The sequence below is a fragment of the Petaurus breviceps genome, unplaced genomic scaffold (assembly GCF_028583685.1).
Source record: "Petaurus breviceps papuanus isolate PSGF00001 unplaced genomic scaffold, PetGlider_PUasm1.0 90701, whole genome shotgun sequence".
Classification (NCBI taxonomy): Eukaryota; Metazoa; Chordata; class Mammalia; order Diprotodontia; family Petauridae; genus Petaurus; species Petaurus breviceps.
In genome coordinates, this window is record NW_027187316.1 from 9,014,944 (window position 1) to 9,033,589 (window position 18,646).

Consider the following 18,646-nt stretch of genomic DNA (forward strand, 5'->3'; position numbering starts at 1 on the left):
GTAAGGGCCACATCCCTCCTTTCTGTTAATCATGAATCAACTTTTTTCAGGGAATGTACTTTATAAAGGGGTGTGTTGGGGAGTGTCTGTAGTATCTAAATAAAATATATCAATAAATTGAAGAAAACAAACACAACTTAGAAAACTTCCTATCTATGGTCCACTCACTGATTAATCAGGGACTGCTTTGCAATACTACTGTTCAGGCTATGTGATTTTTGTGTATTTATGTCTGTACCTTCTAGTTTAGACAATAAACTTGAAAACAGTGTCTATGTCTTGGCATGGTAAAGGGGAGAGAGAACTGGACTTTGAATAAGGTATGAGTCTTGGCAAAGAATGGTTGAAGAAATGTTGATCATGGACAGAGAAGGAAGATTCAGCTTTCTTTGACTAAGGCAATCAAGAAGAGAAACCAGACTTGTTCCAATTGGTCCCAACAGATAGAACTACATGTGACAGGCAGAAATGGCAGAGGGGGTCATTTCTGCCATTTGTAAGTAAGATAAAACAAGAAGTTCCTAGAAAGACCCTTCACAAAGTAGCAAGAAATGGCTGCCTTCCAAGGGAGTGGGTTCTCCCTGAGTAGGGGTAATAATGATAATTTTTAATAACAATAATAACAAAAGTTAGCATTTATATAACACTTCAAGGTTTACAAAAGCATTTTACAAATATTATTTCATTATCTTCACAACAACCCTGGGAGGTAAGGGCTATTATTACCCCACTTCTGCAGTTAAAGAAATGAGATAAGCAAAGGTTAAGTAATTTGCCAAGGATCCCATAGCTAGTATGGATTCAAACTCAGGTCTTCTGGACTCCAGATCCTATAAGCATTCTATCCACTGTGCCAACTAGCTGCCTCTGAAATCCTATCCTTTCCAGGAAAGGCTTGATAAGACTCCTTGCTGAGGATGTAGTGGCTATAACTCTAAGATATGGGTTAGACTAGATGGTTTTCCAACTCTGACTCTGGTTTTTTGAGTCCTGGCTCCAATCACTTACAAATTATATGACTATGTGCAGATATATCACTTTTCTCCTCTGAACCTCAATTTTCCCATCTATAAAAGGAAGGTAATACTACCTGTATGGTCGACCTCCCAGGCTTATAATCCTTAAAGTGTCATATGATGGTACACGCCCTTTAACATGCCTCAAAGCACCGAGTACAGGGTTGGGCATATAGAAAGCACATAGTAAGTCTTTCTTGAACTGTCCTCCCATAGTGTAGGGCACTCACCTGCCCGCATCCATCGAATTGTGGGCTTCTCCCGGCCAGTGGCTGAGCACGATACTGTAGCTTCTTTGTCAAACTCCATGCACTGCTGAGGCTGGGGAGGTGGCGTGAACTTTAGTTTCTCTGTCCAAGAGGGAGAAGAGGGATGGATGTGGGCAGTCAGTTTAGGACCCAAGCCCTTACACAATCATCACATTACTACTTGGGGGGGGGGGTGGTTCTGAATACATGAATATTAGATGTAGAAAGTGGGGATATTTAGCCTGGGGAAGAGATGACTTAATGGGGTGGGGCAGGCCCTTCTCAGAGCTCAGAGCTAGGAACTGTGGGTAGAAGTTACAGATAGGCAAATTAGAGCTTGATGAAAGGAAAAACTTTCTAACAATTATAGCTGCCCAAAAAGGGAAAGGGCCTTTTCAGAGGATTGTGAGTTCCCCATGATAGAGGTCTTTACTAAGCAGAAGCAAGATAGTCTCTTGTCAGGAACATGGTAGAAGGGATTCTATGCTGCTGTGTCTCCTCCAGTTCCAGATTTTACAACCCTCTCATTCCCCCCAAATCACAGGCTTATTGTTAAGACAATCAAGTCTCTCTCACCTAGGACCTGGACTCGGGCCTGGGCCTCAATGCTGCCAGCTGGAGTGCTGCTGACACATCGGTACAAATTCCCATCATAAACCTCCACATTGTTGATGCGAAGAGTCCCATTCTCTGAAATCTCGAACCTTGAGTCCTGTGGTACAATCCATCCCATGGAAGCCTCAGCCCACTCTTAGGCTTTTCTTCCCCAAGGGGGAGGAAGAATCTATCACAAGTTTCAGACGCCAAAGGCCAGGGGCAGAAGGCATGGAAGTAGGGGCATGGAATGGTACTCTATTTATCCCCAACCCTCCTTGGTCCAGTGACTCCAGATTTCAGAGGGAAGAAGGAATGTATCCTGGGAGGGTGGGGGGAAATGCTACAGAGGAGGCAAAGGCGTTCTCTAAGGGAAAAGGGCAGGAAGGATTGGGGAAACAGTCTCTTGGGGATGCCTGACAAATGGCTTTCTAGAGATGAGCAAGAGGAGATTTCCCTGCTCACCTTGAAACCTCCTCACTCTCACCTCAGAGATGAGCATCTGGTTCCGGTACCAGACGACACTGGGTTTAGGTGTGGCCTGACTCAGGCAGTGCAGATAACCAGGCTTGCCTTCTTCTAGCTGGCTGTCCTGGGGCTTTTTCAGCCACCTGGGGAGTGCTACAAGGGAAGATGGAAAAAAGCTACTGGGATCAAGAGGTATAAAGAGCCCAAACCTCAGGAAAGCCTGTCTCTCGCTGGTACTAGAGGGGATGGCGACACTCTGGGACATTTACACAGCACCTTGCATTGTATTTTAAGCACATTATTTCATTTACAGAGGCCTCCCCATTTGGACCAAAGACCTGACAGGCACAGACTGTGTTTTAAACCTCTCTGGAGGATCAGACTCTGTCTCAAATTTCCCTCATATATTCCACAGTGCCCAGCACAGTTCTGGACAACCAAAAACAATAATGAATTCTTATTACTTCAAAAGAAAGAGAGGTCGTTTTGATCTGGGAGGATCTAGGAAGGCTTTATGGAAGACGTCATAAATGTAGAAATAGAAGGATTCTTAGCAGTCAGCCTCTAAGCTCAACCTCTCCATGTTACAAATGAGGGAACAAAGGCCCAAGAGAAGCTAAGAGGATATCTGAGGAAGGTCTCAAATGCTCAGAGGGTCAGAGTTCTGAAGTCATAAATAGGGAGAAAGCATGTCAGGCATAAGCACTAGTACAGTCAAATGATCAGGGGAAGGAAAAGTGAGGAACATGAATAGTCCAGTTTGGCTATATATAAATACATAAATGGGGAGTAAGGTAATGCTGAAAAGGTAGACTGGAGCCAGATTATGAAAAACCTTGCATACCAAGACAAAGGAAGCTTCAACTTTACCCTACCAGCAATGTGGAGCCACTGAAGTCTTTAGAGAAGGGGAGTGACAACTGGAACAGTATTTAGGAAAATATATTTAAGAGATTCCTAGGAGGTGAGAATTAGAAATGGCCACATAAAACCATCCCTTCCCCCTTATCCCCACCAAATCTGGCAGCAATGCACAGACTAGACTGGAGTAGGGAAGAGGTTGGAAGATGTGAGAGAAGACACTTGCTCCATCCATCCCCTGCTAGCCATCACCCTAAATTACTTGAGAAGGGCATCTACAATCAATGCCTCTTCTTCCTTCCTCTCACTCCCTTAACTCTTTGCAGTCTGGCTTCCAACCACATCATTCAACAGAAACTGCTCTCTCCAAAGTTACTAATAATCTCTAACTGGCCAAATTCAATGACCTTCCCTTAATCCTCATCCTTCCTGACCTCTGACACTGTCGATCACCCTCTCCTTTTCTCTAGGTTTTCATGAATCTTCTCTCTCCTGGTTCGTGGCTTATACCTGTCTTGACTGCTCCTTCCTTGTATCTTTTGCTGGGTCTTCAACCAAGTCATGACTGCTAACTATGAGGGTCCCCCAAAACTCTGTCCTGGGCCTTCTCCCTCTATACTATTTCACTTGATCTCATCAGTTCCCATGATTTCAATTATTATCTCTATTATCTCAGACTTATCTTGTTGGGCCCTTACCCCCTCTCCCTACCTCTAGTTTCACATCTTTCTTTTTTTTTTTTGGAGGGGTGGGAGGAAGGTAAGGCAATTGGGGTTAAGTGACTTTCCCAAGGTCACACAGCTAGTTAAGTATCAAGCATCTGAGGCTGGATTTGAACTCAGATCCTTCTGACTCTACGGCCAGTGTTCTATTCACTGTGCCACCTAGCTGCCCCTCTAGTTTCATATCTTTAACTGGATGCCTCATAGCTTAAATTCAACATGTCCAAAACTGAACTCACTATCTCCTCCCATCAAACACTCCCCTCTTGCTAATCCCCCTATTACTGTCAAGGGTACCGCCATCTTCTCAGTTGCCCAGCTACCAAGCTAAGTGTGATCCTCATCTCCTCACCCTCCCTCACTGTCCCGTATCCAATCAGCTGTCAAGCCCTGCTGCTTCTACTTTTGTAACATCGTTTGTATATCCCTTCTTCTCTCCTCTAGCACTGCCACCAACGTGGTACAGGTCCTCATCATCTCACGACTGAATTATTGCAATAATCTGTTGAAAGCCTCAGGTCTCTCTCTTCACTCCAATCCATCTTCTACTCAGCTGTCAAAATGACGTTCCTACCTTACAGGTCTGACGGTCTGACCATTCCACTCCCCTATTCAATCAACTCCAGCGACTCCCTATTAACTCTAGGACTAAATATAAAACCCTCTGGTTAGCTTTTAGAGTTCTTCATAGCCTGGCCCCTTCCTACCTTGCCAGCCTTCTTATACGTCACTCCCTTCCACATACACTATGATCCAGGACACTAGACTCCTTGCTCTTCCTCTACCTTCCAGCTTTGAGCACTTTCACTGTTTGTCCCCTGTGCCTGGGATGTTCTCCCTCCTCATCTCCACCTCCTGACTCCTTTTAAGCCATGCCACCTTCTAGAAGAAGCCTTTCCCAGTCCTCCTAAATCTTAGTAGTGGCCCCTCCTGAGACCACTCAACAATCCACCCTGTATGGGGTGGTCTGTCCATAGTTGTTTGCATGTTAACTGTCCCGCTAGACTGGGAGCTCCTAGAGGGCAGGCACTATCGTCCTTTTTGTATGCCCAGCACATACACAATAGGTGCTTAATCAGTGATGACTGACTAACATGCCACTTACCCACTAGACTGGTTTGTGCCCTCTACAGAACCCTATATTTAAGTGCTCTAGATTCCTTGAGGAAAGGGACTACATCTTCCACTTCAAAGAATAATGACAGAATCTCAGAGCTGGAAGGGAAAAGCATATCATCTCTTTCTTTAAGTCCCTGGGACTTAAATCTAAATATCTTAAGGAATACCCTGAAAGAGTCTATATAGAGTTCCTTAGGTACTTTGGGTTTTTAAGGTAGACCTGAAGGAAGCAAAGTCCCATATATTAATAATAGCAACATAACATTTATGTTTATATAGTACTTACTATTTTGTCAGGCTCCATTGAGTTAAGCACTTTACAATTATTATCTCATTTGACTATAGCCTGGTATGTAGGTAAATATCATAAATTATAACATTCAGATTCAATGTTTTGGGGCCTTACAGAAAAATTGACTAAGGTTGTCTTAATAGAATTAGTACAGTAAAAAAAAGAACTTTTGATTTCAATTGAATCTTATTCTGTTCTCTTTAAAGTTGAATTAAAATAGTAACAAGATCAATCATTTTCATATTTTCACATCCAACTCTTCATGACCCCGTTTAGGGCTTTTTTGGCAGAGATACTGGAGGAGTTTGCCATTACCTTTTCCAGCTCATTTGACAGATGAGGAAACTGAGGCAAACAGGGTTAAGTTACTTGCCCAGGATCATATAATAGGTAGTAAGTGTCTGAGGATGGATTTGAACTTAGGGAAGATGAGTCTTCCTGAGTCCAGATCCAGTGATCAATCTACTGATTGCCAATTAACAAAATAGAGAGGTTAAAAAAGTGCCTACCACATGGGGCAGCTAAATGGCACAGTGAGTAGAGCACAGGCCCTGGAGTAAGGAGGATCTAAGTTCAAATCTGGCCTCAGACACTTAACACTCACTAGCTGTGTGACCTTGAGCAAGTCATTTAACCCCAAATACCCTGACTTCCCCCTCCAAAAAAAACAAAACAAAACAGTGCCCACCTCATAAAAGGAGTTTAATCAATGTTGACTTATGTCTGGAAAGAGTGGTTAAGGAAGACACTGTTTAAAAAAACAAAACTTTTGTGTGCATGTTTCCTTTGGAAGACTTGGGCATTACAAATTAAAAAGGAAAAGTTAAGCCAAGATTGTGTGGATGAGTGGAAATTCTGTTTTACAGAAAGGTATCACCAGGACATTAATCAGAAGTGTGCTGAATATTTTTCTTCAATAAATAACCTTTATGGCACAATTAATTTATCTGTGGTCCACAATCACAAATTATTCTAAGTAGAAAGGGATAATAGTAAAACATTAATCCTCATCCCCCTACCTCTCCCTATTATAGATTAACTCAAAATAGGCAACTCTTCATGATTCACCTTTATAGACTTCGGTCTGACCACATCACTCTCATTTTGTAATGATGTCACTGTTGTGGGACGGTTCTGTTTCTTGGTTTTGGGGGGTTTTTACCCTAAATTTATCCTTATAAAATGCCACCTTCTCAGGTTTATCTTTTTTTAAAGCCTTTTAGATTCTAATTGTTATCCAAAATATTAGCTATCCCTCCCAGTTTTCTGTCATCTGCCCAGCTGATTAGGAATGTCCCTGACTTCAATGAAGACATTGATGAACCACAGTTCTCCCTTCCAGGCTGACATCAATCTATTAGTCAACATTCTTTGGATTCAGTCCTTCAGTCAGTCATGAATGAACCATTTGTTAAATTACCATTTGTCTGTCAAGTTTTGTCAAATGCCAATATATAAGGTTGGTTAGGAAGCAGACCCCTTGGAAACAACCTGGGTTCAAGTCCTGCCTCTGATTAAGCAGGGGAAGTCACTTAAACTCTTGGTGTTCAGGTAACTCTTACGGTTGCAGAAGAGTTACCACTTTGCAATGGCAGAGGGTATTACCTCAAAGGGAGCTTTCTATGATAATGAAATCCTAGGTCCAGACCTAATGTAAATGATTTCCTCCACTGACCAGTAGAGTGACCTTATTAAAAAAAAAAAAAGTCAGTCCTTCAAACAAGTGTCTTAGGAGCAAGAGAGAAGTGAAGACTCTCCCTACCCCCTCCATTAGACCCCCTTCAAACAGGTTCACTCACTGGCCACAGTGATGTTGACCTCCTGATGCCTCTGGCCAGCCTGGTTGGCTGCATAGCAGGTATAGGTGCCAGCGTCACTCTCGGATGTATTGGCAAAGACTAGCATGTAGCCTTCTTGGTAGACCTTGCCATGGTGGGGCACCCGGGTCCCAGCCCGCTCCCACCACACACTGGGTTCTGGCACACCCTGGGGAGCAATGCAGGCTACCCGCTCCTCTCTGCCCACTGTGAACACTCGAGGCTGGAAGGGGGGCATGTCTTCAATCTCTGTGGGGTAGGAGAGAATTTTATTACTTGTGCGGGTCAAGGTAGTTATAAGGTATCATTATCAAGACATCATTTTCCTTCTACTCTAATGTGCCAAGCCCCCTTTGACCTCTACAATCCCTCATCAACTTCCCTTAGTCTCCTGCCTACAACTCTAATCCTGTCTCTGAACTTCATGTCTGAGCATGACATGAAGCTCCATTTTTTCCCCATGATGGGGCTGGATGGTCCAGCCTCAGAACCTTAGACTCAGGCCTGTACTGACCTTCTAGATGAAGAGTGGCCTCTAGGACAACAGGTGGGCCCCTCTGGCCACGACCCACACAGCGGTATACTCCAGCATTACGTGGTCGGACCTGTGGCAGTAGCAGAGAGCCATTGGAAAACACTGTGGCCCGACGGAGGTGTGGAACCCTGGGGAAGAGAGAGAACAATTTAGTGATGGTGGGTAAGAGCCAGGCATTAAGGGGAAAATGGATACAAAACAAATATAGCCATGCTCGTCTCACAGAAGGCTTTGGAGACAGGGGAGATGGGGAAATAAGTATGGAAGGGAGACTAAGATGGATACTTCTCATAACTGGGGAGGAGTAGGACCCTAACATCTTCTACTCACTCACCAGCCCTCCCAAAGCTCCCTGGAGATTAAAAGGACATTATAGGGGGAACACCGGAAGTGGTCAAGAGAAGAAACCATTCCAGGGGCTCTTGCTTCCTTTGTTGCCTAGGTTCAATTTATCCATCAATCAACACATATTTTTATTAAGCATCTACTATGTTCCAGGTTTTGTATTAGGTGCTAGAGATACAGGTACAAAGAATGAAACAGGATGAAAGAAAGAATTTCTAGTTAGTCTTTGGAGGGGTCCTAATCAAAGAATCCAGATACAACTACCACCTATGCTCCCAGGCAAGTCACACCCCTCCCCCCAAAACTCCCAACCTTGCTCTCAAAAAATAGTTAACCTCTTATGCCTTGATATGTATAAACCACATTCTTTATAACTACCCTGTGAGGTAGGTAACACAAAATGTATTATCTCCGTCTTATAAATGAAGAAATACACTCAGAAATGCAATCTGACTTGCTCTGGATTGCACAGCTGGTAAGGAAAGGGGTTGAAGGGAATATACCATCTCAGATGCTGAAGTGGGAGTATAAACTTGATTTCTACACATCACCAGGTTTTATTTTCTACCAGATTCCCAGGGTGCTTAAAGACCCTTAGAGACCACCAGACTCACAGCACTTTGCTTTCAACAAGGTCACTACTTAAATCATCACAGATGTAGATTTGCCTTTGTCTTAAAGAAAAAGGGAATTCTCTGGTGCCTCCTAGCAATGCATTCTGAAGATCTGAAAGTTAGAGGACCTGGGTTTGAATTACAGGCTCTGCCACAAACTACCTGGGTGACCTTGGGCAAGTCATTTAACCGCTATGGACCTCAGTTTCCTCACTTGCAAAATGAAGGGCTAGATGACATGAGCTGTGAGATCCTTATCAGCTCTAACTCTCAAATGTACCAGCTAGGGTTCAGATGCAGTTACCTTCCTGGTTCCAAGTTCAGAACTCTTTCCATTGCACCAAAACTGCTCAGGGGAGTTTTGTATTTTTGAGGGTCTGGGCTAGAACAGAGCTCCCCTCTGGGAAAAAGGACAGGAAGGACTTTGGGTGGGGGGGGAGGTTTCCTTCTCATTTCTGGCTGGATCCAGGCTAGAACTAGTAATAGCCAACATTTACATAGTATTTAAAGGTTCACAAATGCTTTACATGGGTTATCTCAATTGAGTCTCACAACAGCCCTGAGGAGGTGACCCCTATTTTACAGATAAGGAAACTGAGGCTGAAGAAGGCTAAACCACTTGCCTGCAGGTGGAGATGAGGATAACCATAAAGTTAGTAAGTGTCTGGGGTGATATTCGAACTTAGGTCTTTCTAAAGCACCACCTAGCTATCCCACCTGAGGCAGAGGCTGTGGCCAGCTAGCTAGTACTCAAGGGCACTTTGTTTCCAGAGGAAGGATGGGCATACTTATTGTTCTGTGTTGTTAGAAGGGCCCTGGGATGTCTAATACCTCCCAGTACACCTCACCTTAAGCACAGACCATTTCCAGGCATCTGCCTATCATTCTAGTGCTTCTCCCATTGGCCAAGTCTGGTGCCCTGATATCATGTGCACAGTGGTCCTTCTGTGTGCACTGGATGAGGAAGGATGGAGGCAGGTCCTCCAGGCTACCCTGATGTGGGTGCTGGACTGTTCTGCAGGATGGATAGAGAAGGCTTACCGACTACGGTTAGTGATGGGGGAGTCACCCTCGAAGAACCACTGTAGGGTGGGAGGTGGCTGGGCTGTGAACTGGCAATGGAACATAGCGTCCTCACTCCTCCCCACCACCTGGTCCTGGGGTACGATCAACGGGCGTGCGAAGCTCTCATCTAGGGGCAGAAGAAAAGAATAGTGGCGTGAGGGAGCAGGGGAAGGAGAGAAGAGCCAATCTCCCAAAAGAAGAGTCTATCAGCAAGCCAAAGGCTCCCCTCCCTCCCCTGTCACCCCTCCCGTGATGCCATGCTGGCCATCTCTGACCTGCCCCACCCCACGAACCCCAGGAATACCAGCAATGCTTAGGGTGATGTTCTGGTTGCTGCAGATGTGGCCGAAGGAATTGTGGGCACAACAGCTGTAAACGCCACTGTGCTCAGGGCTGGCACGCCGCAGGGTCAGGTTTTTCTCTTTGCTGCTGACCGAGTAGTTGCCCTGACTGTCAGAGAGGGGATTCCTATCCCGGAACCACTGGTACGTCGGGCTGTGGGACACAGGCGGTCAGAAACTAGGAACAGCTAATCAACTGTCCCACCTTGGACAACGGGACCAAGAAAGGGGCCCCTTCCTATCCAAAAGTAACTGGTTTACTTAGAGTAGCAAAGAATGGGAGAGTCTAGGACGGCAGCGACAAGAATTATGGGTGGCACAGAGACAAAGAGGGCACAATTTACTAAGTAAAAGGCTGAAAGGACATAAAAATTTGGGGATGATCAGAAGATAAAACAAGCTGTGTTTCTTCTTTGTTAATACTATGATTACTACTTCTGATGATGATGATAATGATAACTGACATTTGGGAAGCTCTCTTCATACTAGGCACATCATCTAATCTGGTCCTCCCAAAAATCTTTACGAGTTAAATATTCCAGGTAATATTTTTCCCATTTTACAGATGAAATTAAGGCTCACGTTAAATGAGCCCACAGTCCCACAAAGACTCCAAGTATCAGAAGCAGGATTAGAAATCATGTTTCTCCTGCCTCCAAGTACATCAAGTGTTTTGACTCTCTCTCATTACCCTTCTTCTCTCTCCATTTTCTTTCTCTTCTCTCACTCTTCCCTCCTCTCTCTCTCTCTCTCTCTCTCTCTCTCTCTCTCTCTCTCTCTCTCTCTCTCTCTCTCTCTTTCTCTCTCTCTCTCTCACACACACACACACACACACACACTCTCTCTCTCTCTCTCTCTCTCTGCACAAAAGAAATAAAAGTTTGATCAAAGTTTAAAAGCACAGCTGCAGTGTCCTTACCGGGGATGCCCATCAATGTGACAACGCAGAGTGACCAGTGTCTGGGGTTGGATCTCTGCCAGTGAGGCTGGATGCTTTAGGATGACAGGCCCGGTCTCAATCCCTGAATTACAGAGACCAGATTGTGACCTGGGAGCCCAGATCAAGACTTCTAATAATCCACAGTGGGGGACAAAAAGGGAGGAGAGAGCAAACAGTAGGGGAAAGGGAATTAAAGAAAAGCAAAGAGAACCATGGCTTCTAGAAGCCAAGGAACATAACACACTTCCTGCTAAGAAGTGGACAGAAAACTTGGTAGAGGCAAGGCAGTTATGTGGAAGTTGTGGATTCTGAGTGGTCAAAAGCTGCTCCCAGTAACCTGTGTCTGGTATTTTAAAAGGCTGCCTCCCACTGCCCTTTTCCTGTTCAGAAGGTCACTTAGCAGAAAGGACAGGGAAAGACGGATGGTGATGCTTTAAAAAAAAAAAAGACATTTTGCAGGACAGGGAAGAGGCCACTGACTCTCAGACACACTGCAGCACCAGCAGAGAATGAAAGTGAGTGATCTGAGCCCTTTGCTGTCCAAGCACTCTTGAGCCTGGCAGCTGAGGCAGGGGACTTTCCGGGAGTCGGCTGCCAAGGGAAGTGGAAAAAAAGCACTCAGGGGTAGCCTTGCCCTGCACTCACTCACTCATTCCCTCACTCACATTTGATGTTGAAGGAGGCATTGGCACTGTGGGCCTCTTCACCCGTGACATTATCCCGAGCCACACACTGAAAGGCACCCGCATCCTGCAATCGGTCCACAGCTGCAAAGCTCAGGTTGTTCCCCTTAGTAAAGCGTCGTTCTGAGTCTTGGACGGGCACCCCATTGAGCAGCCAGCGCACGTGCACGTGGCCCGGGGATTCCACCTCACAACGCAGCAGCGCCCGGCGCCCCTGCAGTGCATCCTGGGAGGAAGGTTCCTTGGTAAAGATGATGGTGGCTCTTGTCCCTGTAGCTGGGGGTGGGAATGGAAAAAGGAAAAAGAAGGTGTCATGGAAGAATCACTACCCCTCTACACAACAAATGGTTCCTTTCCTTATACTGAAACATGATGCCTGAGAGCAGAGATGTAGAGACCTAAGCGTATTGCAGGCCTTCAATTAATGCTTGAGGGCAGTACAAAAATCACCTACTAAGGGCCAAGCATGAAATCAGCCCCTGCAAGGGCCTGATAGAGTTCTTGCCCTCAAGGAATTTACAGTTTTGGTCTGGCAAACTCTACTTGTATACACACATAAAATAGTGAAGTAATAACAAAAGGCAGGCTGTGATAGTTGCCAGATGAGTGGTGTAGACAAGGCTGTCAGGAAGCCAGAGTTAGGAAAGATCACAGGATCACAGATTTAAAGGCAGAAGGAAAATCCCAATGGCTAGGATGGTCAGGGAAGATGTTATTTGAGTTTGGTCTCGAATGATGAATTCAATTTTGATAAACAGAAAAGTACTATTAGGAGGGAGAAAGTATAAGGTATTGTCTCAAGTGTAAGGCTAGAAAGCATAAGGTTTGTCTGAGGGGCAGTGAACAGATAGCTCAGTCTGACTGGAGTAGATCTGCGGCTGGAAAGTAAAGACTGTGGAGGGTCTTAAAAACAATCCATAAAGTGTAGTCTTTACTCTATAAGCAGTAAGGATCTAAGGAAGGTTACGGAGCATCAACATGATCAAAATTATATTTATGGGAGATCAATTAAGCAGTTAGACACAATACACAAGGAGTATTATGGACAGTTAAAATAAATGCAGGTAGTGGGGGTGGTCAACCAGGACACTTCTGACCCAGGTCAATGGATGTCATCACAAAAGATAAAAGAGAGGTAACAGAAACAAAGAGGCATTAAGGTTTCAAATGCAGTGCCAAAAAAAGTCTGTTTTCACACCTTAGGAGGAATGAAGGTCTGTGGAGCCCACTGGATGGAATTAAGGGGCACCTTCCTTTGACTGGCCTAAGACTGACCATTTCCCTGGTGGCCTTTAAGAAACAAAGCTTACAGATGTGGAAGTAGTTGAGTCCAAGGAGTAGAGCTCCTACAAGCAGATAAAAGAGCCATGTATGGAAAAAAAATGTCTCTCTTTGTAGGAGGTGAAGGGAGAATGAGAGGAGGTTGGGCTAAGAGATTTCTTTCTTCTCCTACCCCCCTCAATGGCATGGCATCATGCAGCAGTCACTTAATCACCTGAAGATTCTGTACCCTTAAAAGAGAGTTGAGGGGAAAGATAGCCTTCAGAAGTATGATCCTTGGCAACAGAAGTGAACTAGTTATGGATTCAAGAGAAAATTATCCATGACAGTCTAAATTTGAGTTGTAAAGAAACAGGTCAGGGTGGCTAGGTGGCACACCGGCCCTGGAGTCAGGAGGATCTGAGTTCAAATTCAGCCTCAGACACTTAATAGCCATGTGCCCTTGGACAAGTCACTTAACTCCAATTACCCTGCCTTCCCCCCTTTAAAAAGCAAAAGAAAAAAAAGAAGAAAAGAAATAGGTCTAGGGAACCCAGCTGAGCAACCTGTTTAATCTAAGCCCTTGGCTGGAGCAGCATGAGGATACCAGAAGAAGAGCGAGGGCCACTGAAGTCCTTTGGTGCTAGAGGTGTGATATGCCTTGGTTACACGTGTGCCTCTCTACTTGTGTGCTCCCACTGTGCATCTATGGGAGAGTGTGCCCCCTGTATCATGGGTAGAACATTTTGCAGCTCCTCTTCTTACTTCCTGGCTGCGAGCCAACTAGAACTATTGCCTGGCTCTGAATATACTGGTGGAGGGAGGCTTGTGACCTGTAGTTTTAGAAAATACAGACCCATGGAATTAAAATGTGGTAGTAGTCACTTCCTGGGGTCCCAACCTACAAGAGCCAAGTTGGGAGGGGAGGTAATCCCTGAAGGGTTGCTACAGGAGGAAGAAAGAGACATAAAAGGTCGTAAATGAAGTTGTGCAAAACTGGAAAAAATATATGCCCTTTTTACTTTCCAGGTGTCCAGTGAGCAAGATAAACTGCTGTGTGCCTCTGGGTAGGGGGCTGAAGGGGTGGAAGAACTCAGGTCCTTTCTTACCCAGAATTAGCATGAAGTCAAGAGTACATGGTCTGGGTCAACAAGGAGCCACTAGTCCATGCCCTGGTATTGTTTCTGCCTCTGTTTGTGTCTACGCTTTCCTGCCTAAAATGAAGGTGTACTCGGGGCGGCTAGGTGGCGCAGTGATTAGAGCACCGGCCCTGGAGTCAGGAGGACCTGAGTTCAAATCCAGCCTCAGACACTTAACACTTACTACCCATATGACCTTGGGCAAGTCACTTAACCCCAATTGCCTTGCCTTCCCCCTCCAAAAAGAAAATAAATAAATAAAGATGAAGGTGTATTAGACCTTGTGAGCTGAGAGTTCAGGAGAGACACCCAAGATCTGAAAGCTGGAGACAGGCCAGAGCCTTGCAGTCATCCAAGCCCAGTCCTCCAGCACAACCCTAAGAAGCAAGGGACATCCAGCCCAGCCAGACTGAGCAGTGGCCAAGCAAGGGATCTACTCTTTCTGTTAGGGAGGCTACATTCACAAGTGAACTTTGATGAGGCAAAAGCTTTGTAGCAAATTGCTTTAAGTTTGAACTCAATCTCCACAAGGACTAAGTGGTATAGGGGAGAGCGTGCCCCTGGTTTGGGGCATGTTTTGTATTTCCATGTTTGCTGTGTTTTTTCAATGAATATCCTTTTGTAAAAGCTAAAACGACCCCCAAAACCCCATGTATTTAGATGACTTTTTTCATTGTTTTCTTAAAAAGCATCAGCAAAACTTTTACCTATGCAAGAGAGAGGGAAGGAAGGGAGGAAGGGAAGAAGGGAGGAAGGAGGGAGGGGAGGAAGGAAGGAAGAAAGAGAGAGAGAGGGAGGGAGGAAGGAGGGAAAAAGGAAAGAAGGAACTTTTTTTTGCTTTTTGGAGGGGGGAAGGCACGGCAATTGGGGTTAAGTGGCTTGCCCAGGGTGACACGGCTAGTAAGGAAGGGATTTATTAAGTGTCTACTAGGTGCCAGGCACTGTGCTAAGAACTTTACAAATATGATTCTCATTTGATCTTCACAACCCTGGGAAGCAGGTGGTATAAGTCCCATTTTCCAGCCAGGAAACTGAGACAGACCAAAATTAAGTGATTTTTTCAGGGTCACATTGCTAGTAGAGATCCAAAGGGAATAAAATAAATTGATGCTGCTACTATCTTGTTAACATCTAAATTAGAGTTTTTAATATGAACAGTTCAGATTACATGACTTTAATATTACAGGCCTTATTTTATGTATCTGCTGACGTTACAGATTATTTCCTTCAAAAGCCCATGATTTTATCAGCACAGGTTCTCTCTTCCATGGATTCTGACAGATGACAACCTTTTCTTACCTTAATGGACAGTCTTTGTGTGGTACTATAGGGCCTGATAAGTTCATCAGCTAGTGGCCAACCCTTCGAATTTGGGGGTGTCCTTTTAATCGATCACTGACTTGTACTAGAAACTGTACTTCCATCTTGGTAAGACCTGCTCCACTGGCATAGCCTTTGGGAACCCCAGATCATCCTCATACTGTCCTGAGGCATCAGGACTTAGACAGAGCAGGGGGAAAAAATGAGACCTCCATATTAGAGAGGGAGACAGCACACTGGGGAACCCTAACCCAGAATTAATTGGCAGTATCTGCCCCATCATCAGTCAGCTCTCAAGAGACCCCACCCTGACACTGGGGCAGGACAGCCAAGGTTACCTGGGGCCCTTACTGCTGGCAAAGGCATGCCAGGACTGCCTCCCACCCACTGTAGCAAGGAAACCTCCTGTTTGCTGCCAAGGTTGACTTCTTAATGGAAAGGCAAAGAAGGAAGGGCCAAGAATGCCATGTTTCATGGGGCCTCCCTTCATCTCCAGCTCCCAACTCCAATGCTACCACTCAACTCTGGCCCAGGTCCAGGATGCCACCCTGAAGAAGGGGGCCCCAGCAGGAAAGGGCCAAGTCCTATGTTCCCCATGACAGTTTGAACAAAGGAAAAGAGAGGAAAGTGTGCCGAACAGCAACTCCAGCAGGGAGGTGGAGGGCAGGGCAGGGCAGGTGGCATGGTTACGGAAGCAGGAGTAACACATGGGCCTTTGTTCCCGGGGCCCATGTGGGTGCACTATAGACAGAGAGTCGCTAGGGCCTGGGATCGTGTTAATGAGCAGCCTTTCAAACCTGGGGTGCTGACAATGGGTGCTGGGCAGTAGGACACAGCCTTCAACCTTATTATGCCCAGATCTTCAACTTAGCCAAGTCTGGAAAGAGACTCAAGCAAGTTTTGCCCAACCTCTCCCCAGAGGTGAGTTCTAGTTTAGTTTAATGTCTTTTGAGAAAGACAGGCAAGACAGACAATACAATGCAGGGGTTTAAATTCTGCCTGGATACTTCCTAGCTATGTGGATCCTGGCCAAGTCATTTAATCTTTTTTGCGCTTCAGTTTCCTTATCTATAAAACAAGTTGGACTGATGACCCAATGATCCCTCCAAATCTCTTTCATAGCCAGTCTCCTCAGAAACTACAGTAGAGAATTCACCAGAAAGTTAGCCCCCATATAAATTGAGTCCTGGGTTTTCCCTTTACCCGTGCATCTGATATTTGAAAGCTTGAATCATGTGAACTGATGGGGTGGAATAGTGTAAAGCACATGGGACCTGAGAAGTCAAAAGACCTGGGTTTGAATCTCAGTCCTGCTAGTTACTGTGTGACCTCAGGCAGTCAATTTCCCTCTCAGGGTCTCTCAGTTTCTACATTTGAGAAATGAAGTAGACTAGACTAAATGATTTCTAATACTGGGGAAGTTTTCCATCCATCTGGCTGATTTTCCATTATTACCAGCTTTCTAGCTACATTCTTCTCAGAATACAACCTAGTACCTTTCCTTCCCTGTTTGTAGAACGTCAGGGTTGGAGGAGTCCCAAGGTATGACCAAGATAATTCTGAAGAAGAATTCCATGTTATAATAGAAAGGAGACATGGGTTCTAATTCCAATTCTATCACTAATAGTAGGGTCTTGGGGAAAATTATTTTTTCTCCCTGAGACTCAGTACACAATGAAGGGATTGAACTATATCATCTATTATGGTCCTGCTTCTCCCAAACATTCTATACCTAATCCAAAGCTCTCATTTTATAGATGAGGGAACTATGAGGCCCAGGGAAGAAGACAGCCTACCCAGGGTCACATAGCTAGTTAGTAGCAGGGCAATGACTAGAAGTCATGATTCTTGACTCTTAATCCAGAGTTTTGTTACCTCATGCTGTCTCTTAAAAAATATAGATAGATAGACATAGATGTATAGATGGATAGACAGATAGATAGACAGACAGATATAGATAGATAGATAGATAGATAGATAGATAGATAGATAGATAGATAGATAGATAGATGAAATATGGGGCTGTAACAACATTACATTAAAGGGTTTTGAGTTCTACCCATTAACTGATCTAGCTGCTTTGATAGAGCTTATGGACGGCTATAGTGCCAATACCTGAATGAATACTGACAGCAGTGAAATGAACTCACAGGGAGCACACAAGAGAAAAAGAAGAAAGTATGAATGAAGCTTGCACACTGGGTAAAATCACAAGTGCCTTTCAAGACGGCCTTGAGGAACATAGGAACCATTTTACAAATGAGAAACTGAAGCAAAGATTGACAGGAGGGTGATATGTCTCAACTTCAAAGATGAATTTAAATCTTGAGAACTGAATAAAGAACGTCCAAATTCCAGATGCAATGTGGTCAGTTTAACCAACAACTGGTTTAAACATGAGGTTTACACAAGCTCAAAGAGATTACCTGCAATGAAACTGAGGGAATGTCCCTAACAAGTATACTTACACAGAAAGGTAAGAAGTCATTTGTTCTTTTTGGAAAAAAAACAACTGTCTTATGAAAACCTGAAGGGCTCCTGCTCTGGTAGCCTAGGGAGAGATGTGAGGGTATTTTTTTTTTTTTGCTTTTTGGAGGGCAATTGGGGTTAAGTGACTTGCCCAAGGTTACATGGCTAGTTTTTTTGTGTTTAAGTGTCTGAGGCCGGATTTGAACTCAGGTCCTCCTGACTCCAGGGCTGGTGCTGTTTTCACTGTGCCACCTAGCCGCCCTAGAGAGGTGAGGGTATTAGCCTTGGCCCTGTAGAGTTACAAGGACCAAATGGTTGGAGGAAAAAAAGGAATCCTAGAAACAAAGAGGAGCTAAGGAAAGACCCAATTCATCTGAGTAAGGGTAAAAGTGTGTCTACCAGAAAAACAGTGAATGTTAGTTCAGAAGACCTGGGTTGGAGTTCTAGCTATTTAGGGGCTTTGGACAAATCATCTGACCTCTCTCAGTCTCAGTTTCCTCATTTGTTAAATGCAAATATGGCTATTACCTACCTCAAATGTGATGCTACGAGCTAAGTGCTTTAAAAAACCTTTAAGAGCTTTATAAATAGGAGTTCTTGCCAGGCAGCAGCAGGCCAAGAGGCTTCATGTACCCGGTTAAAGAGCTGACAGCCCAGAGGAGAAATGACCCTGACGGATCCACCCTTGGCAGTAAGGACTGACAGGCTGAGCTACCACCTGCCACAGTAACCTGAGCCAGGCCAAAAGCCAGGCAGCATTCCTTTGATGGGCCGTGGCTCCCCCCCCCCCCCCCCCCC

General features: G+C 44.9%; 2 protein-coding genes across 3 annotated transcripts in view; one reads left to right on the top strand and one right to left on the bottom strand.

Annotated features, from left to right (window-relative positions):
• The window catches only part of MEA1 (male-enhanced antigen 1), a 323,822-nt gene that overhangs the window by 195,302 nt on the left and 109,874 nt on the right, over positions 1-18,646 (top strand). The window lies entirely within an intron of this gene.
• PTK7 (protein tyrosine kinase 7 (inactive)) overlaps positions 1-18,646 on the bottom strand; it is an 87,607-nt gene that overhangs the window by 31,318 nt on the left and 37,643 nt on the right. Inside the window, exons 2-10 of the mRNA XM_069065960.1 lie at positions 11,643-11,936; positions 10,957-11,059; positions 10,001-10,191; positions 9,673-9,823; positions 7,652-7,800; positions 7,120-7,386; positions 2,346-2,479; positions 1,841-1,976; positions 1,247-1,366 (exon numbers count right to left, since the gene is read on the bottom strand). Of these exons, the coding sequence (XP_068922061.1) occupies positions 1,247-1,366; positions 1,841-1,976; positions 2,346-2,479; positions 7,120-7,386; positions 7,652-7,800; positions 9,673-9,823; positions 10,001-10,191; positions 10,957-11,059; positions 11,643-11,936 (1,545 nt within the window). The remainder of the gene's footprint in view (positions 1-1,246; positions 1,367-1,840; positions 1,977-2,345; positions 2,480-7,119; positions 7,387-7,651; positions 7,801-9,672; positions 9,824-10,000; positions 10,192-10,956; positions 11,060-11,642; positions 11,937-18,646) is intronic.